General features: G+C 39.9%; 1 protein-coding gene across 11 annotated transcripts in view; it reads right to left on the reverse strand.

Moving 5' to 3' along the window:
* Nucleotides 1–25,705, reverse strand: part of pkp4 (plakophilin 4) — a 198,259-nt gene that overhangs the window by 108,423 nt on the left and 64,131 nt on the right. For 9 of the 11 annotated variants that reach the window (XM_069935461.1, XM_069935462.1, XM_069935459.1 and 6 more), the window contains one exon: nucleotides 11,264–11,376. In XM_069935461.1, coding sequence (XP_069791562.1) covers nucleotides 11,264–11,376 — 113 coding nt within the window. Of the gene's footprint in view, nucleotides 1–11,263; nucleotides 11,377–11,478; nucleotides 11,551–11,650; nucleotides 11,750–25,705 lie in introns of those variants that run through there. The other 2 variants (XM_069935456.1, XM_069935460.1) reach the window with 2 other exon arrangements.

The following is a 25,705-nucleotide window of genomic DNA, read 5'->3' on the forward strand; positions in this document are numbered from 1 at the left end:
GGTCAGGTGGTGGACCTCGGACCTCTTGGTGGGGGAGCATTTTGGTGAGAGTGACCATATCTCCCTTAGCATCAACCTGCTTATGGAAAAGGATAAAAACAGACAAAAAGAGGAAAGTGCTTAAATGGGGAAGAGCTAATTATGAAGGGATGAGGCAGGAATTAGTGAGAGTAAATTGGAAACAGATATTTAAGGATCAAAGCACAGAAGTAATGTGGAGAGAGTTTAGGGACCATTTGTGCAGGGCTCATGATAGATTTGTCCCACTGGGACAAGGAAAAGATAGTAGGAAAAGGGAACAGTGGCTGGCGAAACAGGTCAGGCAACTAGACAAGAGGAAGAAGGAAGCATATGTTAGAATTAGGAAGCAGGAAACAGGAAGGGCTCATAAGAAATATATGGTAGCCAGGAAGGAGCTTAAGAAAGGATGTAGGAGATCATCAGAAGGCCTTGCATGCAGGATTAAGGAGAACCCCAAGGCGTTCTATGTGTATGTGAAGAACAGAATGATGAGAATGACAGTGGGGCCACTGAAGGATAAAGGAGACAACATGTGCCTGGAGGCAGAGGAGGATAGGATGACACTTCATGTCATTATTCACAAGAGTAAAGGACCTTGATCATGGTGAGGTAGAAATTGAACAGGCCTGTGTGCTGGACAATGTAGAGATTAAGGAAGAGGAAGAGTTGGATCTTCTTAAAAACATCCAGGACTGGATGCTATATACCCCAGAGATAGCTGGGATGGTAGATATGATCTTTGAATCCTCTTTGGGTGTAGGAGAGGTGCTGGAGGATTGGAGAATGGCAAATTTTCTCCCCTTGTTTAAAAAAGGTAATAGGCAGAATCCTGGGAATTATAGACTGGTGTGTAAACTATTGGAGAGGATTCTTAAGGATAGGATCTATGAGCATTTGTTAAAGTACAGTCTACTCAAGGATAGTCAGAATTTAAGGGAAGGTCAGGCTTCATGAGCCTAACTGAGTTTTTTGAGGAGGTAACAAAAGAAATTGATGAGGCTAGGGCGGTTGATGTGGTTTACATGGATTTTAGAATGGCATTTGACAAAGTCCCATAAGAAAGACTAATCCAGAAAGTCATGAGGCGTGGGATCAGTGGAACCTTGACTGTATGGATAAAACATTGGCTTGTAGGAAGAAAGCAGAGAATAGTAATGGAAGTTTTCTGCTTGGAGTTCAGTTGCTAGTGGAGTTCTGCAATGATCTGTTCTGGGACCCTTGCTCTTTGTGATTTTTATATATGACCTAGATAAAGTGGAAGAAGGATGGGTTAGTAAGTTTGCAGGTGATACCTAAGTTGGAGGAATTGTGGATGGAGCTGAAGGTTGTTGAAGGTTACAAGAGGACATAGACAGGATGCAGAGTTGGGCAGAAAAGTAGCAGATTAAGTTCAATCCGGATAAATGTAAGGTGATACATTTTGGAAGGACAAACCAGAAGGCTAAGTGCAGGGTAATGGCAAGAATGTGGATGAACGGAGGGACCTTGGGGTTCAAATCCATACCATATAACAATTACAGCCCTTTTAGTCCACACTGAACCAAGTACTCTCCTCTAGTCCCACCTACCTGCACCTTTCCCATAACCCTCCATTCCCGTCCCATCCATATACCTATCCAATTTTTCCTGCCACCACTACTTCTCCTGGATGATCATCCCATACAGCCACCGCTCTCTGACTGAATAAGTCCCCCCCTCATGTTACTTAACTCTTAACTCATGATCTCTTGTTTCAATCTCTCCAACCCTCAAGGGAAAAAGCCTATCCACGTCAACTCTTATCTCCTTCATAATCTTAAATACCTCTATCAAATCCCCCCTCAACCTTCTACACTCCAAGTAAATTTTCTCTGCACTCTCTCTACCTTGTTGATATCCTTCCTATAATTCGGTGACCAGAACTGCACACAGTATTCCAAATTTGGCCTCACCAATGCCTTAAACAGTCTCAACATCACCTCCCAACTCCTGTATTCTATGCTTTGATTTATAAATGCCAGCATTCTAAAAGTTTTCTTCACCACTCTATCCACGAGATTCTATCTTCAGGGAATGATGCACCATTATTCCTAGATCATTCTGCTCCACTGTATTCTTCAATGCCCTCCCACTTACTGTGCATGTCCTGTTTTGATTATTCCTCCCAAAATGAATCACTTCACACTTCTCAGCATTAAACTCCATTTGCCATCTTTCAGCCCACTCTTCTCGGCAGTCCAAATCCTTTTGCAATCTTTGAAAATCTTCTTCATTTTCCACAATTCCACCTATTTTAGTATCATTCGCATATTTACTTATCCAATTTACCACCCCATCATCCAGATCATTAATATAAATGACAAACAGCAAGGGACCCAATACAGATCCCTGAGGCACACCACATGTTACTGGCCTCCAGCCTGACAAACAATTATCCACTACGACTCTCTGGCATCTCCTTTGAATCCATTTGACTATTTCAAAGTTAATACCTAGTGCTTGAACTTTCCTAACTAACCTTCCATGTAGAACCTTATCAAAGGCCTTACTGACGTCCATATCGACAACATGCACTTCTTTCCCCTCACCGACATTCCTAGTCACCTCTTCAAAAAATTCAATGATTGGTCAAACATGACCTTCTACGCACAAACATGTGCTGAGTATTTCTGATCATTATGATCTCTAAGAATGCTTTCCATTAACTTACCAACCACAGATGTCAAATTTACAAGCCTATAATTGCTAGACTTTCTCCTTGAACCTTTTTTAAACAAAGGAACCACATTATCAATGCGCCAATCCTCCGGCACTATACCCATCTCGAATGGCATTTGAAAAACCACAGTCAGAGCCACTGCTATTTCCTCACCAACTTCTCTCAAGGTCCTGGGGAAAATCCCATGGACCTGGAGACTTATTCACCTTTATATGCTTCAAAATCTCCAGTACCACCTCTTTCTTAATCACTACATTTTCCATAATTACCTTCTTTGCTTCCTTTACCCCACACAATTCAATACCCTTCTCCTTAGTGAATACCAAAGAAAAGAACTTGTTCAAAATCTCCCCCATCTCATTTGGTTCTACACACAATTGTCCCCTCTGATTCTCTAATGGACCAATTTTATCCCTCACTCTCCTTTTTCTATTAACATATTTATAGAAACCTTTTGGATTTATTTCCACCCTGTTTGCTAAAGCCACATTGTACCTTCTTTTAGCTTTCTTCTTTCTTAAGATTCTTTTTACATTCAATGCATTCTCCATGCATGGCCTTTATTCCTTGTTTCTTATATTTATTGTAGGTCTCTCTTTTTATGAACCAAGTTTCCAATATCCCTTGAAAACCATGGTTCTCTCAAACTTTTGACTCTGCATTTTATCCTGACAGGAACATAAAGATTTTGTACTCTCACAATCTCACCTTTAAAAGACTTCCATTTCTCTACTACACACATGCCAAACTCAGCCCCACGGGCCAAATTTGGCCCGTGATATAATTATATTTGGCCCGCAAGATCATATCAAATATGTATTAGAGCTGACACGCTGGCCGCCGCGCCAGTATAGCGCATGCACAGCTAATACTACAAATCCCAGAATGCTTTGCAAATGCATTGGCGCCGGCCCGTCAGCCTGCTAATCGCCCCCACCTCCTCTCTTTACTTTCATTAGCATCTGCAACCTGTCGCCCAACTCACACGTAATAAACCCCTTACGAAAAATGGCCAAACGAAAGACAGAAAACAGGACCTTTCAAGACAGGTGGGAGGCAAACTCTGACCCCAGAGTTTGATGAACTTCCATCTAAGAAGAGATGCCAAGTATCTGGTTTAGACCCAGGTACATCAGAGTAAATCACAGTGTAGCAAGCTAAGCTTGGATTAATATTTTCTTTGGTTAACTTTCGACTGTTCATAGTTGAAAGATTGGATTTACATTGAAGCAAGTTGTTATATTTTTGACTTGTTGGCTTGTGAAAAAAATACATTTAAAAGGAGCTTAAAGGCTATAGAGAAATATTATTTATTGAATATTTTATTTCTCATTTGTTAATGCTTCTTCTGGAAAGAGTTTAACCAAAACTATTATTAAACATTTATTTTAATAAGAAAAAATTTAACATTACATATGATGAAAGAAGAGAAAACATGCAGATGTTGTTCAAAATTTTCAATAAATATTTAGTTTGGCCCACGACTTAGTCCAAGTTTTTAATTTTGGCCCTCTGTGAATTTGAGTTTGACACCCCTGCTCTACTACATCCTTCCCATAAAACAAATTGCCCAAATCCACTCCTCGTAATTCCTTTCTCATCTCCTCAAATCTAGCTTTTCCCCACTCAAAATTCGCAATCTTAGGTCCTGGTCTATTCCTTTCCATAATTTCATTGAAGCTAATGGCACTATGATCACTGGATCCAAAGTGCTCCTGAACACATACCTCCGTCACTTGACCGATCTCATTCTCCAACAGATCCAACACTGCCCCTTCTCTAGTCAGAATTCTATGTATTGCTCTAAAAAAAACTATCCCACACACAATTTACAAATTCCATTCCATCCAGCCCTTTCACAGAATAGGTTTCCCAATCTATATTTGGGAAATTAAAATCTCCCACTATCACAACCCTATGCTGATTACAAATATCTGCTATCTCCCTACAAATTTGTTTCACTAGTTCTCCCTCCCAATTATATAATCTATAATACACCCCTATAAGTGTGACTACCCCTTTCCCATTCCTCAATTCCACCCATACAGCCTTCCTGGACAAGCCCTCTAATCTATCCTGCCTAAGCACCACTGTAATATTTTCCCTGACAAGCAATGCTACACCATCCTCTCTTGCCCCTCCAATTCTATCACACCTAAAGCAACGAAATCCAGGAATATTTAGCAGCCAATCTCATCCTTCCTACAACCATGTTTCACTAATCGTTACCACGTCAAACTGCCAAGTGTCTATCCACACCCTCAGCGCATCCAACTTCCTTTCAATGCTCCTAGCATTGAAGTATATGCATTTCAGAGATTTCCCACTACTTATTCTTTGTTTGCCCCTATCTTTACAAACAACTCTACTATGTTCTTTTTCTATCCTCTTCCTTCTCTATCAACTGCCTATCAACTCTCAAGGTTGCCACATAAGTTGATAGGATAGTTAAGAAAGCCTATGGGGGAGTAAGTTCAGGAGTAGAGGGGTCATGTTGCCACTCTATAAATCTCTGGTATGACCACATTTATTGTGTTCAATTTTGGTCACCTAATTATAGGAAAGATGTTGAAGATTATGGAGAGGGTGCAGAGAAGATTTACCAGGATGTTGCCTGGATTGGAAAACAAGTCTTCTGAGGCAAGGTTAGCAAAGCTGGAACTTTTCTCTTTGGAGCATGGAAGGATGAGAGGAGACTTGATAGAGGTCTACAAGATTACGAGAGGCATAGAAAGGGTGGCCAGCCAAACAGCAAACACCAGACGACACATGCACAAAGTTAAGGGAGGGAAGTTCAGGCGAGACATCAAGGTAATTTGTTTTACAGTTATGGATGCCTGGAGTGCCTTTCCGGGAATGGTGGTGGAAGCTGAAACATTAAGGGCATTTAAGAGACTCTTAGACAGGCACTTGAATGAAAGAAAAATACAGGGTTTAGCACTTTTTTAAAGGAATATATGGGTCAGCACAATATTGAGGACTGAAGGGCCTGTACTGTGCTGTAGTGTCCTAAGAGTCCTCCAATTTTTTTCTCTAAATTTCCATATCATATTACTACTTGAAAAATCTTAATCATCAATGCAAAGGCAGCCAACAAAGCAGTGGACCTTCCTGTTGAATAAACCATTGGCTTTGCTTGCATAAGACAATGAAGATTTTTCTTCCTGAACACTTCTGGGTGTATTTTATGGATTCTGGACTGCTGATCACAAAAATTACCTTAAAGGTTTCCCATCACATATCTTTTTTTAAATGTAACCTAATTTTGTGATTTCCTGTCACATTTTAAGTCTACTTCAAGCAGACAAAACCATGAAGTGCAGTGTGTCATTGAAAATTCATTCTCTGCATTCGTACTTAGACATCTTCCCTGCTGATCTTGGTGCAGTCAGTGATGAACATGGTGAAAGGTTTCACTAGGACAATGCAATTGTGTCAAAGTGGTATCAGGGCAACTGGAATCCATCAATGCTAGATGATGGATTAACACACACCTAAGCAGAATTAACATGTACATAAGTAAAGATCTGGACCCACTCCAATTTGCCTGTCATCACAATTGCTCCACAACAGATGCAATATCATTAGCTCTCCACTCAGTTCCTGAAAACAGCAATTCATACATACAGCTGTTCTTCATAGACTACAGCTCGGTCGGTCTTCAATATCATTATTCTCTTAGTGCTGGTCAAGAAGCTACAAACTCTAGGCCTCAGTACCCCACTCTGCATATGGATCCTTGACTTTCTCATCGGAAGACCACACTCAGCACGAATGTGTCCTACTTACTGATTATGAACACAGGTGCACCCCAAGGATGCGTGCTTAGCCCAATCTTCTACTCGTTATACACCCATGACTGTGTGGCCAGACACAATTCCACTGCCATTTACAAGTTTGCCAATGACACCACAGTTGTCGGCACATAAACAGTAATGAGGGAGATAGATAAGCTAATTGAATGGTGTAACGACAACAGCCTTGTGCTCAACATCAGCAAAACAAATGAGATGATAATGGACTTCAGGAGGAAGTCAGGGGTACACGACCCAGCCCTCATCGGGGACTCAGTCGTGGAGAGGGTCAAGAACTTCAAATTCCTGGGTGTCAACATCTCTGAGGATCTGTCCTGGAGCCTCCACATTGATGCAATCACAAAGAAGGCTCGCCAGCAGCTATACTTTGTGAGGTGTCTGAGGAGATTCGGTATGTCACCAAAGATTCTCGTAAACCTCTACAGATGTACCGTGGAGAACATTCTGGCTGGTTGCATCACTGCCTGGTATGGAGGCACCATCTCTCAGGACAAGGATAAACTCCAGGTACCTGTATTATAAATGTTAGAAAAGTATCCCAATCCCAAAACAGAGCAGGTATTTGTTCACTAATCTATACACATGTCAATTGAATGGCATTGAACTAACTGACTGAATTAGCTGTTCTTTAAAATACAAGTCTGAGAAAAAAATGTGGACTGCAGATCTATATATAATTAAAGAAAATATAAAAAATAAAAATTGAAACTACAATCTCAGGGTAGAAGCATTAAAAAGTAGAAATTGAGCATATATGGTCTTGTTGTACAATATTGGATCTCCCCCTACCCCCCCCCCCCCCACCCGCCCATATCCACGAGAATAGCCTGACCCGTTGAGTATTTCCTACAACTTGGGATTTCACAGCTTTTACCTTCTCTAACTGCTATAGTTAAGCAATCAACTAAACAAATTCAACAGCTTATAACCATGGCAATCTTGGCTTCGCTATCAAGGGCACACAAGACACTGAAGAAACTGGAGCAAAAAAAAAACAATCTGCAGGAGGAACTTAGTGAGTCGAGCACCATCACTAGGAGAAAAGGAATGGTCAACATTTCTGGATTGAACTCTTCAAGACTCAAGCCACTAAGTTCTACCAGCAGACCGTTTCGTACTTCACTAATAGGGATGCTCCCTTTGTTTTATCCATCTCTCCTGCAAGCCAAACTTATTTAATCTTTCCTAGTTCTGATGAAAGGTCTTCCACCTCAAATATGATCCCTCTTGATGTGCTGAGTGTTTCCAGCATTTTGCTTTTAGTGTGATATAATGTGTGATAAAGCGAAAATTTATTGTGATCTTGAAAATATTGATTTTTACACTATTCCATTTACATATCCTACAAACTGACATCTCAGAATCCCATTAGACTGAATTTTTAAAAATATAAATTTAAACTTAAAAATCAGCTAATGTAGTAAAAAAGAATTGCACATACTGCAGGTGAAAAAAATATTTAAGAACAAAAAAAAACATTTCCCAAGAGGATACAAAAACAGAAAATGCTGAAATACTGTGATCCTGTCTTGTTTGTCGGAAGAGCAACAAGGTCAACTTGCAGGCTGAAGATCCCACATCAGAATTAGGAAAGAGACAAAATTAGCTTGTTAATCAGCAGGGACAAGGGGGGAGGAGCATGTCCCTGAAAGAGAAAAGCTAGGATAACCATGGAGATGAACTGTAAACAAGGTCATCTGGTGCATGAGTAAAATGGGGGGGGGGGGGGGGTTGGATTATTAGAGAGCATAGGAACCTTGTAGTAGATCAAGTGGAACTAGTCCTTCACTCTCAGAAAAAAAGAAAAAAACCAAGCTTAGCCATCTTCATAGACGGACAAACTAATGCAATCAAATTAACTAAAGTTATAAAATCCAATATTAAAACTGGAAGGCTGAAACTTCCCTAAACAAAACACAAGGCACTGTTCCTCATGCTCAAGTTGGGCCTCAATGTAACAATACAGGAGACCATAACTGATAGGTTGGTGAGGACATCAGAATTAAAATGGCAAACAACAGAAATCTCAGAGTCAATCCTGTGGAGTGAATGCAGCTATTCTACAAAGTGATCCCTCAATCTGCATTTGATTTCTCCATTTGGAGATTATATCGTGAATACCAATGCAATCCTCTTGATTGGTAGAAGTTTACGTGCTTAGCAGAAAAGACGGCTTGGGCTTGTGGCTTGTGGGAAGGGAAGAAGTGAAGAGATAAATGTTGCATCACCTGCAGTTGCAAGAAAAAATGCTGAGAGATTGAAAATAGGATTCTCAACAAATGGTTATTAAAGTATCTTACGAGGTACAATGAATGTCACAATTTAAACACACAGGTTTTCATTCTGGTCCAAATCTCAAATCTCAAGAAAATTACTTGGAAGCAAACAATTACGATATCACTGAATGAAATTATGAGGCAAGTTTAATAATTCTGGATATGTTTTTTATTTCAAGATTCAAGATTCTTTTTATTGTTATGTAATAAAACAGAAAATATAATATTACTCAAATTTCCTCACCATTAGTATTGCCTGGCACCCCATACAGTAAGAGAGAAAAGGAAGCAAAAGAAAGTCCCTTCAGAGACACTGAGTGTCCATAGATTTTCCTCCAGTGCACTTGCAGTCGCACAGACTCCTATTCAAAGCATCGGCAATCCAAGCTCCAGGTTCAAACCTCCAATATGATACCTTCAGGACCTCTTCTTGCCCTTAGCACCCTCTTTAATCCTGGTTTGAATACCTGGTCGCCATGAGCCAATCACTAGCAACCCATAGTCTGCATGGGTCCTTGAGTCTCTGGGCCCCTTCCTGGTCTTCTCCTCATTTCTGGTGTCCTACACCAGTCTACTGCTCCCACAGAGTCTGGCCACTGCCCAGCATAGGCGTTGCCAACTTGGGCAGAAACCTTGAGATTGTAATATTTTTTAAAAATCCCATCAGCTTGCTCCTTTAACAGGCCATTTAAATCCTGTATGGAGCAGTTGTTAATTAGGAATGGGCCAATGGATCCTGTGGAGGTGTCCTGTGTTTCTGCTCCCTGCATTCCCCGGGTCTGCATCAATGGCAACTCTGCGTTTACAGAAGCGCCACAATTGTTTTTCCCTTGAGAAGGCAAACAGATGGAACCTATTAAAAATTGCCTTGACCAGTTGGATACTTATGCATACCATCTGCTTTATGATGCTGTTTTAAAGAATGGGGACTGAGGAACTGATGAAAGGTGTAGATTTAAGGGATTCTGCTCATGTGAAAAGCCAATCCATCATTTTCCTTGGTAGAAAGTCTTACACTTAAATATGCAATGAAATGCAAACATTTTTCAACCCACTTACTCCCAGATTTGGAATGCTGAAACCATCAGATCACTCTGCACTAAACGCCCCATGAAGTCTAGTGGCAGAGTTCAATGTTGTCTAGATTTCTTAGCCATTATGTAGGGAAAAATAAGATCCAGGATCTCCAAGCCTGTTGCATTCTGTTAAATGCATTCTATTTCTGATTCAAACATTTTTGACAGCTTCAGACATTTCAAAGCCTGCATATCTTAGACAGATGGCAAAATTGGGGCAAGGCTGGAGTCTGGGATGATTTAGGTGAGCTTGATAGGTCCTCTGCATTTGGATCTGCTAATTGTGGGCATGGTGAGACTGTCAATAAGCTTTGGGAATATGATTCTGGACTGTGGTATCAGACAGATTCAAATGTTATTGTTTCAAAATTTGTTTGTGCGAGGAAATACAAGATCCCCTAAATTTCTATTTGACTTGGGGTTAATAAAAAGTACAGTACTAAGAAAATTCATGCAATTGGTGCATTACATACGGTAGAATTTCTTCTGCAGAAACCTACAATAAACACACAGCTTGCCATCTGGCAGTTTTGGATCTGTGTTATGGCTGTTGTGCACACCCTTTAGTCATGCAAAGTATTAAGTTCTGCATTAGTCAATGGCAGTTTAATCTTCATAACAAAGTATAATTCTACATCACAAGTAATAATGCATGGCAAATATTTTACAATGACTGCCAGGCACTTGGCTAATAAGAGTTACAAGAAAATGCTACTAACTTGTCAATGCTCCTTTTGTTAACTGTAATGCCCTTTAGAAGCACCACAAGCCCCATGTAAGACTGTTTCACATTATAGTTTAGGTGTTCAGTTGATCAGTTTTTGCAAAGGACAGGTTTTAATTAGATAAGATATGTTTTTTGGGGTGACGATTCTCAGGAGAATAAAGTCAATTATTTGTATGGTCTGGGGTAAGTAATGTATTTGCAAGCAATTTTCATTCGCAAAATAAGAGATCATTTATAGTGTTGCTTTTAAAATCTGTCTAAACCAGATTTTAAGATGGATGAAATTCTGTTTAAGCACCTCCATGTTTCCCCTACACTGGAATATTCATTACTTAAAAACAAACAAGATCATGACTTCTGCTCAGAACTCAAATTTATTGTATGAGTGATGGGTTAGTATCCTATGTATGGTGAATTCAAATTGATAGAAAACTATTCAGACAATTAAAATTTGACTTTAACAGTGGTAACATATGTAGGTAGTGATATTGATGCAAGATATTTTCCCCTTCCCTCGCACCCCTGATGAAAGTGAAAAATGAACCAAAAATATTGTTTCTTTTGACACATGACTTTTACAGGGAAGAATCAATCAGTGCTGGTACACTCAGGCATCCAAAACGCAATAAAACAAAAACAAAGGCCTGTACCTGATACTGACGCCACTTGGTGATTCAGTTCCCAGCTTGCATCTTTCGAGCTGATTTGCAACAATCTGCCGTTCCAACTCAAGCTCTCTTGTAAGCCTTTCAAACTGGAGCTCCTGCAACAAAGAGAAAAAGGTAGTAAGTTCACAGAGCTACCAGATAAAATACAAATTGATTTGAACCTTTTGTATGCCTGAAAGAGTTTAGGTTTTATGTACTTCAATGGCTGCATCCTACTTTGTCGATGTGAAAACAGTTTATTCCCATTTTGCGCCTCCTCCTTGTTTTGCCTGTGGCAAAATAAATCTCTTCAATAACTTAATTTCTTGCATGCGAATTTTGAGATCAGAGGAAAAGATCAACTATTTCCTATCAATCCTGCTTATATACCTCTCAGTAATCATTCACAGTGTTCCAACAATCACTAGTACTGCATCATGCAGTATATGACATGGTGGCTTGAACGCAGAACTCCTTCAATTCTATCTTTAAATGGAGGAAAGATAATAAATACATCATCCATGATTCCCTAGTGATTTTCCCCATATTTATAGCAATTCAATTTTATCTTATTTCCATGCATAAATTAACTGACATGCCTTTACTTATACCACTGGTGTAAGCAATTACTGTTTTTAAAACATATTTTGACTAGAGGGAGAGAGAGAGAGAGAGAGAGAGAGAGAGAGCAGAGAGAGAGAGAGAGAGAGGGGCAGAGAGTGAGAGAGAGAGAGCAGAAAGAGAGAGAGAGAGGCAGAGAGAGAGAGAGGCAGAGAGAGAGAGAGAGGCAGAGAGAGAGAGAGGCAGAGAGAGAGAGAGAGAGGCAGAGAGAGAGAGGCAGAGAGAGAGAGAGAGAGAGGCAGAGAGAGAGAGAGGCAGAGAGAGAGAGAGAGAGAGAGACCAGAGAGAGAGAGAGACCAGAGAGAGAGAGAGAGAGACCTTTAAGCTCTATTGGCCAGATTCAGCAGCATAGCTTTACATCATAATAGTACCCTTCCCCAAAGCTGATCACATGTAAACTGGGCTTGGAAAAGGCAAATACATAGAATTTGCCATCAGAAGGCACTATTTATGTTTAGTGCTAAATGAGAAGACAATGTGCATAATTTTAATTCATTTTTCAAGAATCTGGTCACATACAAATAAAACTAGGCTTTGGCTCATTATTTAGTAACATTCTTACTACTATTTTTTTGACATGCTAGGCATTTTCATATACATACAAATCCTGGTTACAAATATACGAACATGCAAAGACCAACAACCACAACTGATTCAAGACTAAAATTTAAATTAAATTAGAATATTTTTACTGTAGGCATTTCTTTATTCAGATGATTGATGGGGATGAGAGGGCTGGAATATACCTGGTCTCACCTTTTGCCAATATCCCTGTTACCACAAAAGTGTTTGCTAAGGAGATATCACAAAGTCTGGCTGTGCTGAAAGTAATCATGTCACCCAGTCTAGTTGGAAATCATCTCAATTTGCTTTGATGATGGGAAAGAAATTCCACATCAGACCAATGGCTTGACATTTTATTCCAAATGTCCGAGAGTGATGATTCCAGAGGACAGGAAAAATTCGACAAGTGACACCTTCAACTACAAAAGTTTCAAGAGTATACCAGCGAATTATGGCCAACTTATTGGATGCAGTGAAGAATTATTAGGATTGGAAAAAGTTTGAGTTAAATCAAGGAGGGCCAGCATGAATTTATTAAAGTTTGTTTGATATTTTGTTGAGGTAACAGAAAAAGCAGTAAACGGCATTGCTGTGGATTTTCAGAAGGCATTTGACAATAAAAGTCTGGTTAGGATATTTTGGCTCATGAAAGTGTGATAGCATGGAAAGACAGTTGGCAGGGGAGAACAGACCCTACTGGGGCTTCTGTGAGCTAGCTAACTGTGGAAGCGGGATCCAGCACACAAGGTGAGTGGGTCCCACCCACTCTTGTCTATGAAAAATTGTAAGAAGAAAATACACCCTGAGTAAGTGAGAGCAGGGGCGGAAGATAACTCGTCGGCAGGTAACCTGGTAACTGACACATGGATGGAACAGACAAGGAGTTCGGCAGATAACCCAGTAACTGACACAAGAATGGCCCAGACAATGAGTTGGACGATCAGCATACCCAAGGCTGCAACAGCTGCAGTAGGATGCCAGCTCTAGAGTTGCATATGTGGCTTGGCGAAAGTTACTTCCACTAGAGGCCTGAAAGAAAGGGCAACAGGGACCTCGCATCGACAACTACTTTTTGAGAAGCAGGTCGAGCCAGTCGACTGAATTTCAGCAGCAGGACAAAACCCAAAGTCTGCAATGACATCAATACCCCTGTCCCAGGGGTTGTCATGTGATGACGTAGAGGCAGGATGCAAAATCTTGTTCTCTTAAAAAAGGTTGAAAAAATGAAAAAAAGGGCTTAACTCATTTAAAAGATTGTTAATAGTCTAGAGAAAACAGTTAAGATGTCTCCAAAAAAGGATAAAGACAGTGAAGAAACAACAGAGAGAATGCAAGAAAAACAAAAAGAAAAAGAAGGACCTACCTTGATGAAGAAGCTGGGACCTGAAGTGAAGACGTCTCTTTGCAAGAAGAGAGCCTCCAGGTTGGCCTCCCAGTGGTCAGCAGTGCCTCTACATCATCGATGAACCCAGAAGGGGAAGGTCCCAACTTCGATGCACAAGGAGTTGTACATGCACAGTAGGCAAGAATTGGGGGGGGGTGGCTTTGACGAAATGCTCAGAGGCTCTTCCAAATGGGCTATGAAGACATCGGAAATAACATCCAAGAAAGAAATACAAGAAGAAATTGAAGGGAAAGATGATGAAGGAGACCCAAGCTCAGAAGAATAAATAGAAGGGATAGGAAAGAGAATTTAAAAAATAAGTAAATTTAAAAGCCCTGTTAAAATGATTATGGAGAAGTTAAAATTAATAAGACAAGATATTAAGAGGTCAGAGTTAAAGGTTAATACAGTGTGTGAAATAGTTAAAGAAATAAAGAGAAAACAACAAGAGATGGAAGAAAAAGTTCAAAGTATTAATATGGAGTCTCCAATTTTCAAGAGAGGATGGACAAGATGGAAGATAGTTTGGAGGCAATGATGAATAAACAATTATCTGAGAAAGTAGATTCATTGGAGAATTTCAGCCAAAGAAATAATGTTAAGATTATACACCTAAAAGAAGGGGGTGAAGGTAAAGATATTAAACAATTGTTACAGTGTTGGATCCTTGAGATTTCTGGGCAAAATTATTTTTAAGGAGACATTGAAATAGAAAAGGCCCATAGAGCTCTAAGGCCCAAGTTTTCACCAGATCAGAAACCAAGACCTATTTTGGTGAAATTTCTCCAATAAGAGAAACAATTCTAGAAATGGCAGCAAAGCAATCTAAGGAAAGAAAAGCTCCACTGGAGTTTGGTGGAAAAAGATATTTTTTACCCCAAGTTTTGAACTATTAGAGAGGTTTAATCTGGTTAAAAACACACTGTGGGGAAAAAAGGGTATAATTTTATCTTACATTACCCTGCAACTTTTTTTTTAAATTTTTTATTTTTCACACCATAAATCACGTTAGCCATGATATACACTTTTTCTTTTTCACACATATACAGTGACTTTTTCTCCCCCCCCTCCCTCCTCCCAAGCCACCCCCCCACCCCCCCCTCTCAAACCTGCAACTTTGAAAGTGTTTGGGCAAGGTGGTCCAAATAGATTCTTTACTGATCCAGAAAGTGCTCAAAAATATGCTGACCGGTTACTGGATAGAAGTCATGATTTGATTCAACGTGTAGACACTTGAGAACATTATTATTTTCTTTGGATGAAATATTTGAAACATTTTCAATAAAAATGTTAAAACAAGTTTGAACTTTTCAGGGGAGCCAGAGTTAAGTTGATTAGTTTCTGCCGAACCGTGAGCGTTTTTTTGTGTGGCTTCTGCTGCAACCCATAAAATGAAGGGGGGAGGAGGGGTAGCATTGTCTGGGAAATTCAGGGCAATGTTGTTTTTGTTATGTTGATGCCAGGGAGCGGTGAAGAGAAAAGATGAAAGATAGCAGGGATTTTGGAACAACAAAATGAGTAAAGGGCTAAATTTTATAAATTTTAAGGTAAATGGGCTTCAGAATCCAATAAAGAGGAAAAGTTTTAACTAATTTTAAAAAATTGAAAATGGATGTTGCTTTTCTTCAAGAGATACATTTAAATGAGGAGCATCAGAAACTAAAGAGGGATTGGGTGGGAACAGTAATAGCTTTGCATTTTGATAAATAAGAATTTTCCAGTTAGAATACAAAGTGAAATTCTGGATCCATTTGGTAAGTTTGTGCTGATAAATTGTCAAATTTTCTCTGAACAATGGATATTACTGACTATATGTGCACAAATGTGGTGATGAAAAATTAATGTGAGACTTTTTTTTTAAAAACATGGGCAGTGGAAATGAAAATATTTTAATAGGGGAAGATTTTAATTTTTGTCTAGACCCTATTTTAGATAGATCTACGAGAAGTGTGGTCAAGTCTAAAGCGGTCAAAATAACTATATCATTAATGCAAATTTAAATTTGATAGATATTTGGAGAAGGATACATCCTAGAGAAAAAGATATTTATTTTATTCTAATAGGCATGATTCTTATTTTAGAATTGATAATGTTTTATTGTCAGCAAGATTACAAGGAAGGGTACAACAGATTCAATATAAAGCAGGACTTATATTGGATCATTCACCTCTGCTATTAACACTGCTTTCAGAAGAAGCATATTATAGATGGAGATTTAATAGCGTGTTATTAAAAAGATTTTTGTCAATTTATTAGAAGATAAATAAGACAATTTTTAGACACTAATGTTGATTTAAACGTTAATAAATTTGTTCTTGAAGGCTTATATACGTGGACAAATCATGTTATTCTAAAAATAAAGAAAGATTATACGTGTAAAATTAATAAACTGGAAGGGGGAATAACTAATTTAGAAAAAGAATGACAAAGACAAACATCAGAGGACAGAAGAGGGATACTTATGAATAAGAAACTTCAATATAATACATTACAAACTTATAGAACAGAAAAGACGGTTATGAAAACTAAGCAGAAGTATTGTCTTAGCCAGGCAGTTGAAAGCAGAACAAGAATCTAAAACTATTATTGCATCTAGAGATGAATCAAATTCTATTCCTTTTAAACCACAGGAAATAAATGATAATTTTATTTGAAATTATATAAATCAGAATTGTTACAAGATGAAAATGAAATAGATAAGATTTTTATCTCAAATAAATTTACCCAACTTAAATTTGGAAGATCAAAGAACATTGGGAAACCTTTTCACAGTAAAAGAGATTGAACGAGTGATAGCTACATTACGGTGGGTGAACGGCAAGGGTAGTGATCCCAAAATGGCATTGGCCTTGCTGCGCAGCCAACAGACAGGGACAGAGTGCGGGGAAGGGCATTGTTATGCAGGAAAGTACCTGTGGGCGGGAAACCCACTTTTGTTACGCATGTTGTGATAAATAGGGGTATGGACATTGTGGGCCAAGTGCAGCAAGGGCGGTACCAGTGCAAGCATAAAAGTCGGGCCTGAGTCCTAATAAAACTCAGAGTTTAACCTGACTACACTATATGTGCGCGTCTTCTTTTGAGTAGCGCGTGGCTACACCTTAAGAATTTATCTACAAATGGAATGATAAATTATTAATTGGAGAAACAGACACAAGTTTTAAAACATTTGATGAATATATGGCATAAAACTCACATGCAGATGGGAATTAGGAATTATGGGATAATTAGAATGCCTTTATTATAAAATAAACTGATCCCATTTGCATTGAATAATATACATTTTATTAATTGGTCAAATAAAGGAATTAAAACTATTAAAGATTGTTATCAAGGGAGAAATTTAATGACATTTGATCAATTACAAAATAAATATGGGTTACAAAACAATACAATCAATATCAGTATCAGTGTACTATCAATTAAAAGCAATTTTTTGCGAGAAAAATTGATGACACCATATCTATAACCTAAACAGGATGAGACAGAGACATTGGTATTGAATATAAATATAAAAGAAATTTACATCAGCTATGTATTCATTATTACTAAAAGGTACAAAGAAAGGTTTTCATAAATTGAGACAATCCTGGGAAATGGATTTAGGTGTAGATATAAATGAAAAGAATTAGTCTGAAATTTGTTACGATAGTATGAAAAACACAATAAATGTTAGATACAGTACAATTATTTACATTCATTATATATTACACTGCAAAAACTTAGATTGAAATCTGATTTGTCAGATAAATGTTTCAGATGTAATCAAGAAGTTGGTACCTTTTTATATTCTACATGGTTATGTCCTAAATTGAACTTTTTTTGGACAAATTTAATAAAATTTATTGAACAGATAATAAATATTTAGCTTCCACAAGACCCTATGTTGTTTTTACTAGGAAACAGCTCAGGGATTAAGTCGAAATGAAAAATTAATTTATTTCAGAAAGAATTTCTTAAAATAGCTGTAGCTAGGAAATTTGTAGCAGTTGTGGAAACTGGACACATATTTGGATTTGGATTGATGGCATGGAGAAATGCTTAATTGTATTCCTCTGGAAAATATCATTATAATTTAAGGAATAGATAAGATAAATTCTTAAAAATTTGGTCTCCATATATGCAATCTATTGGTGTTATAAATATATGAATATTATATAATTGTAGTAGTATATAATTATATAATTCATCTTGAACTTCATCTACTCCTTGATACAAAATATATATACACACATGTAGATTTAGAATTAGTTGTTATATTTATATAAAATTAGAGTTAGTCATTATATACTTAATTATATGTAATTAGAATTGGTAGGTATATATACTATAAATTTTAATTTTAAACTGTTGAGGAAGCTGCAAGAGAACATCGAGCAGATTCGGATGAAGATCAAGCCGAGCAAGTACAGAAGCATCTCCCATCATTAAGGGGAAGCTGGTAGATCAATGGTTCTACATGGGCAATGAGACAATTTCAACAGTCCTCGAAAAACCAGCGAAGAGCTCAGGTCAGTCGTATAATGCATCCCTCAAAGATACAGAGCAAGAACATCAGTTCAGGATGCCATCAGTGGCCTTGAGAGCATTGACAGAACTATATTACCTGGCAAGTTGAACCTCTGGTGTATGCAGTTTTGGCTCTTTCCAAGCCTCATGTGGCCACTAACTCTGTATGAAGTTCCAGTCTCAAGCATAGAAAAGCTGAATAGACTGATAAACTCATTCGTGAAGAAGTGGCTTGGTCTTCCCAGAGGCCTCAGTAGCATAGGGCTTTATGGAAAAGGAGTCCTAGAGCTATCCATTTCTAGTCTTTCTGAGGAGTATAAGTGCGCCAAAGTAAGACTGCAGATGATGTTATCAGAGGCGAGTGATCCATTTATAGCTCAAGCTGTTGTCATCCTGGATACAGGGAATAAATGGATTCCATCAGAGGGAACTAAGCAACCAAAGGCAGCATTCAAGCATATGGACATTGTGGGCCAAGTGCAGCAAGGGAGGAACTGTCTTGTTGTTGGGGCAAGTACACTAGCCTGGAACAGGTTGCTCTGTCTCAGAGACCTAGGCTTGTGAATGAGGAGATACTTCAGCAGGAGGCGGTGGCAAGATGCACAAAGGCCATCGCTCAGGCAAAGCAAAGGCAATGGAATGAGGTGGGAGGGGGTAGAGAAAATGAAGATCTCCTGGAAAGAGCTGTGAGAGATGGAGACATAAAAGCGAGCTTCACCATCAGGATTACAAACAATGTCTTGCCGTCTGCTATGAATCTCAGCCGGTGGTATGCTCCCTCTGCCTAACTTCAGCAACACTAAAACACACTTTGGTGGGCTGCAAGACCAGCTTCATTCAAGGCCGATACACCTGGCATCACAACCAGGTGCTACGGTATCTTGCAGCAGTGCTAGAAAATCAGTTGATGAGTGACAATGCTTATCCCATGCTTTATCCCATTGGTTGTTAACAGCATTTGTCCGGGAAGGTGAGGGTCAAACTGGAATCACCACATCAAGATCAGATTCCAGGCAGCTAGGTGGGGCACTTGATTGGAAGATGCAGTGGAGAAGGCCTACGAGCACAAGAAACTGAGGTAAACTGAGTTTGCAGCTGAAGTATAGCAATATGCCTGGAAGGCAAGGGTCCAACCAGTTGAAGTAGGCTGCAGAGGATTTAGAGCCGCATCAACATCAAGGCTGCTCCGGGAGTTGGGAGTGCAAGGAAAGAAGCAGTTAAAGATCTCTCCAGAGCTGCTGAAAAGGGTAGTCAGTGGCTCTGGATGAGGAGAAAGGATTCCCACTTGGGCACCCAAGTTAATGAATGGCATCTAGGGGGAATGTCCGGGAAGCCGGGATTCACTGCTGAACCCTCCGGAGGTGTCGTGGGTATATCAGCAAAACACTGAGGAAGGAGGATGCCCACTTGATAACCCAAAAGATGCTACCACTCACCACCCTGCAGATTCTAGGCAGCAAGTCTCAGGAATGCAATAATGGATATGAACATCTAGTCCTACATAACATACATGGGACATGGGGCAGATTCATTCAAGTACTATAAATAGGGAAGAATTTATCTTCAGATTGGTGGATGATGATAGGAGGACTGTCAAAAAAAGCAGTGGTGCACAGCTCTTGCAGAAGAGCCAAATTTATAAATCAAACTACTTCTAAGAGACAAAACAAATTTTAATCATCACAAACCAGATAGATCTACGACAAGTGTGGTCAAGTCTAAAGCGGTCAAAATAACTATATCATTAATGCAAATTTAAATTTGATAGATATTTGGAGAAGGATACATCCTAGAGAAAAAGATATTTATTTTATTCTAATAGGCATGATTCTTATTTTAGAATTGATAATGTTTTATTGTCAGCAAGATTACAAGGAAGGGTACAAACCGATCTTTTTACTTAATGTGGATGTTAAGATATTATCAAAAGTTTTAGCATATCGGTAAGAGAATATCTTACCAGGAATAATTAATTTGGACTAGACAGTTTTTATTAAAAACAGGCATTCCTACTATAATATTCATAATTATGAATGTATTTTTATCTTTAGTAAAACATAATTTTGGTCCAGGTTTTATCCATTGGATAAAACTTTTATATGCACCTCCAATGGCCTCAATTCACACGAATTCCCAACAATCCAAATTTTTAAATTACAATGAGACATGAGACAATGGGCTACCATTGCTTTTCGTCTTAGTGCTGGAACCACTAGCTTTTTCTTTGCGAGAAAAATCAGGATTTTACACGTTTGTTTTGAGGACCCATTGAACATAGGCTATCCCTATATTTCTACCCTGAGATATCTATATCAAGCATATTGCTGTTACTTCTGCATTTTAGCAGGTTCGCAGTTTATAAACTTAACCTACACAAGAGCAAACTACTACCATTGAAGGGCCAGCTGGTCTTCTATTCTAACTATCCATTCAAAATAGTGAATGAACAATTTAAATATTTATTTAGGTACTGTATTACAATAACCAAGAACCTTAAAAATCTTTTCAAAGAAAATTTTGCAGTCTTAGTTAACCAAACTAAATTAATTCTTACCTGATGGTCATCAATTTCTTTGACTAAGATTAGTCGTATTAATTTGGTTAAAATGAATATTTTACCAATATTTTTTTTATTATATTTATTCCAATCACTACCTATATTTATTTATGTCCTTTTTTTAAAAACACATTGGAATCAATCATTATATCATATATATGACAAAAAAGAAACCTAGACTGAATGAAATACATCTCCAGAATACAAGAAATAATGAAGGTGGGGGGGTGGGGGGGCCTGGCGTTACCCAATTTTAGATTCTACTACTGGGCTATGGACATAAAGAATATGTTATTGTTATTGCAATGTGAAATGGATTGAGATGGAATTTAAATCTCTTAAAACACTTCTTTATGGGTAGTTTTGGGTTCACTTATACCTCTCTCTATTTGAAAACGGACAAAGAATTGAATAATGATACATAGAGTGAAGATTTGGAGTCATCTTAGAAATTTTTTTGGAATTACAGGATTTATAAGCACAAGTCCTATCCTATCTAATCATTTATTTCAACCTGATATTTTAGACGCAGGTTTTCAAGAATGGAATCTTTCAGGAATTAAAAGTTTTAAGGATCTTTTTGGACAACAAAACTTAATTTCTCTACAACAATTAATGATCAAATTTAATCTATTGTAGCCGACCACCACAAAGAAACATGATAACCTCACTCCTTTATTAGCTGGACCATAGTCCTGATTGATGCGTGTGCCAGCCCGTGGATGGAGTTAAAAACTCGTTGCCTCCATGCCGTTGGGACAATAGGTCGAACCTGCCCGGTGGCCACGTCACACAGGAGGGTGGTAGTACCTGTGCCGACTGAAACGTCCAGAAGCCGAAGACCTGTGACAGTGGTCCTGTACTGCAGGATCTTGTCGTCTGGCTGCTGTGCCTCTGCCAGGGCTACAAAGTCCAGACCGTTGACTAGGGAGTGGATGCTGTGTCTTGACAATTTGTTTTTGCCCAAGATGTGCTAGATGTCGGTGGTGCACTCCGAGATGTAAGACAAGTGTCTCTGTTGGTGGGGTGACCAGGGTCAGAGATTTTAGCCAGGGAGAAAGTTGGTGGTTTGTGGTCCGTGAAAGTCCTTCCCTCAAGAAAGTACCGGAAGTGGCAGATGGGTAAGTACAGCGCCAGCAGCTCTCTATCGAAAGCACTGTACTTTAGTTGAGGGGGCCGCAGATGATTGCTGAAGAAAGCTAGTGGGTACCAACTTCCTATCTGCTGCTCTAGGACTCCACCAATTGCTGTTCCTGAGTTATCGACTGTGAGGGCCGTGGGTGCATCTGGTCTGGGGTGGGTCAGAAGTGCAGCTTTGGCCAGGGCTTCTTTGGTTTCCACAAACGCGCGTGTGGATTTGTCGTCCCAGGTCTGGTCCTTCTTGCTAGACATTGGGATGAACAGAGGGTACATCACTTGGGCAACTGCTAGAATAAACCTATGATAAAAGTTTATCATCCCCACAAATTCTTGCAGACCTTTGGTTGTACTGGGCTTCAGGAAGCTGTGGATGGCTTCTACCTTGTCGGGCCTAGTGTGACCCCATCCACTGTAATCCTGTGGCCCAGGAAGTTGATGGTGTTCATGCCAATCTGGCATTTGTCCAGGTTGATGGTGAGGCCGAACTCCTGCAGAAGACTACAGAGATTTCTGAGGTGCTGAAGGTGTTTCTGTTGGGTTCTACTTGCCACGAGGATATCGTCGAGGTAGACGAAAGTGCCATCCAGGTCTCGGCCCACTGCGTCCATCTGTCGCTGGAATGAATGTGCTGCATTTTTGAGCCAGAATGGCATCCTCAGGAACTCGAATAGCCCAAATGGAGTAATGATGGCTGTCTTAGGGATGTAATCAGGATGCACTGTGATCTGGTGATATCTTTGCACGAGGTCCACTTTTGAGAATATTGTTGCCCCGTGTAGGTTTGCCGTAAAATCCTGGATGTGTGGCTAGGGGTAATGGTCCGGGGTGGTGGCCTCATTGAGCCAGCGATAGTCGCCACATGGTCTCCACCCCTAATTGCTTTAGGCACCATGTGCAGGGGTGAGGCCCATGGGCTGTCTGACCGTCGAACAACACCCAACTCCTTGAGCTTGAGGAACTCCTCCTTGGCCAGTCGGAGCTTCTCCAGGGGAAGTTTCTCGCCCTTGCGTGGAAAGGTGGGCCCTTGGTCAGGATGTGATGCCTGACGCCGTGTCGAGGCATCTCTGCTGTGAACTGAGGGGAAAGGATTGCTGGGAATCCTGCTAGCACCTTAGAGAACTCATCCTCCGAGCTGTGGATGGAGTCCAGGTGCATTGCCAGAAATCTAGCGCTCCTCAGTGTGATGGTCTGATAGGTCTCAGTGTGGATGAGCCACTTATCCTTGAGGTCCACTAGGAGGTTGTGGGCTCGCAGGAAATCCGCTCCAAGGAGTGGTTGTTCCACTGCAGCCAGCGTGAACTCCCACGAGAAGTGACTGCCCCCGAACTGCAGCTCGGCCCTACAAGTGTCATAGGTCCGATACTGCGGTTGTTGGCAGCTGTCAATCTGGGTCCCGCTAGTCTGCGCCTAGTGTCCAACCCTGTTGGGGTTATCACTCTGACCTCTGCTCCTGTATCCACCAGGAAACGTCTGCTGGACAGGCAGTCCCAGACATACAGGAGGTTCTCTTGGTGGCCATCAGCAATGGCTGCTTTGTCATTTCCCTGGAACTCACAGGGGGACTGGCATTGGTGGGCCTCGGTGCCCCATCTCTGGTGGTAGAAGCACCATTTGTCGCTGGACTCACTCCTGCCTCTCGTCTGCTGTTATTTGCTTGGGACTTCTCTGGTCTGATTGCAGGACATCTTTACAAGCCCCACGGTAGCTGAGCACTTCTGGTTCTGTTTCCACAGAATGTCTGCCCGTGCTCCAATTTTCCAGGGGTCGGTGAAATCCACATCCGCCAGGAGCAGTTGGATGTCTTCAGGCATCTATTCCAGGTACGCCTGCTTGAACATGATGCCAGGCTACTCATCTCCCAGGAGGGCCACCATCTTGTTGATAAGTGCTGACGGGGATCTGTCTCCAAGACCATCCAGGTGGAGCAAACATGCTCCTCGCTCTTGCCGTGAGAGTCCGAGTGTCTCGGTTAATACTCTTTGAAGGCAATGTAAGTGACTTCTGATGGTGGCCTGTGGATGAAGTTGGCCACTCTGTCTGCAGTCTGTGGATCCAGGGTGCTGACCACATGGTAGTACTGGGTGTTCTCTGTTGTGATGCCCCTTATCTGGAACTGAGCCTCCGCCTGGTCGAACCACACGCCGGGTCGAACGGTCCAGAAGATCAGGAGCTCCAGGCCGACTGCACTGACTGCTGCCCCGTTCTCCATCGCTAGGTTTAGATTCCTTCTAAACTGTCGGGGTCACCAATTGTAGCTGACTGCCACACACCCACACACCCACACACACTATCAGGGCTGGAAAGGCTATACTGTTCAAGTCCCTGCTGTTTTTGCTGATAGACACCCTTTTCAGGTATTATCAAATTCGACATTTTGTTCATACCAAGCTTTCAGCATTTCTAGTCCTTCCAGATCCAAATTTTATTGAACTTTTTGAATTATAATTCCCTCATAAAGCTATAATATCTGCTCTATATTAAAAATCATTGAATATGAAAACAATTTTGCTAATTGGGATTAAAACTAAATGGGAGAATGATCTTAATATCTCTTTTTTAGATGAAGATTGGATGTCAATTTTGGGCTTGATTTAAGACTCATCATTTTGTGCTAGGCATAGTCTGATTCAGTTCAAAGTAGTGCATCAAATACATTTTTCCAAAGTTAAACTTGCTCAGATTTATCCAGATACCTACTCAGTCTGTGATAAATGTAAAATTTACGACACCACTTTGATACACATGTTTTGGTGGTCATGCCCTAAATTGCAAAAAAAATATTTGACTGATACTTTGCGAATTTTCTTCGACCATTTTTTGGGATTAATTTGGATCCGTGCCCGGTAATTGGAATGTTTGGCTTTTCCAGAGACAAACACAAAACTCTCCTCTAATCAAAGACAGGTTTTAGCCTTCTCCACTTTACTAGGAAGAAGAGCAATATTGTTAACATGGAAACAGACAATGGCTATTAGACATTATGTTCCTTTTAAATTTGGAGAAAATTAGGCATAATGTCATGAAAATCAAGATTTCCTTTGATAGGAGCTGGGGTCCATTTATGGATTACTTTCACAATTGGACTAATTAGGTGCGATAATGGTTGTAACTGGGTGTGCTTTGTTCAGATCTCCTGAGGCCATTGCTTGATGTTATCTCTACTTAAAATATGAATTACAACCTTGGTTGGCATTGGTTAGATTTTTTTTCCCTTTTCTTTTTATACAATTCTATGTATAAATACATATTGGATTGGGATTTAAGTCCAAGTACTATTATCACTATAGAATATGCTATTATCTTAAATGTGTAATAGTTTCAATACCATGGATTTATTATACATGTTTTTTTTCTGAGAAAAATTAATAAAAGTAACATTAAAAGAAAGAGAATCCAAATACTGAATACACATCCACTGCAGCTCCTTTGCTTGTCACCACCTCAAAGAATTCCAAAAGATTTGTCTTCAGGTACTCCATTCCCTCATCCTTTACAAGCAACTCCAACCACTGATGTAGGCTAACTGATCTATAATTTCCCTTCTGCTACCTCCCCCCCACCTCCACCCTCCACTTCTTGAATAGAAGGATGACATTTCCAATTTTCTAGTCCTCCAGGACAATACCAGAATTGATTGATTGCTGAAAGATCATTATCAGTGCCTCCATAA

This window comes from Narcine bancroftii, chromosome 4 (assembly GCF_036971445.1).
Source record: "Narcine bancroftii isolate sNarBan1 chromosome 4, sNarBan1.hap1, whole genome shotgun sequence".
NCBI lineage: Eukaryota > Metazoa > Chordata > Chondrichthyes > Torpediniformes > Narcinidae > Narcine > Narcine bancroftii.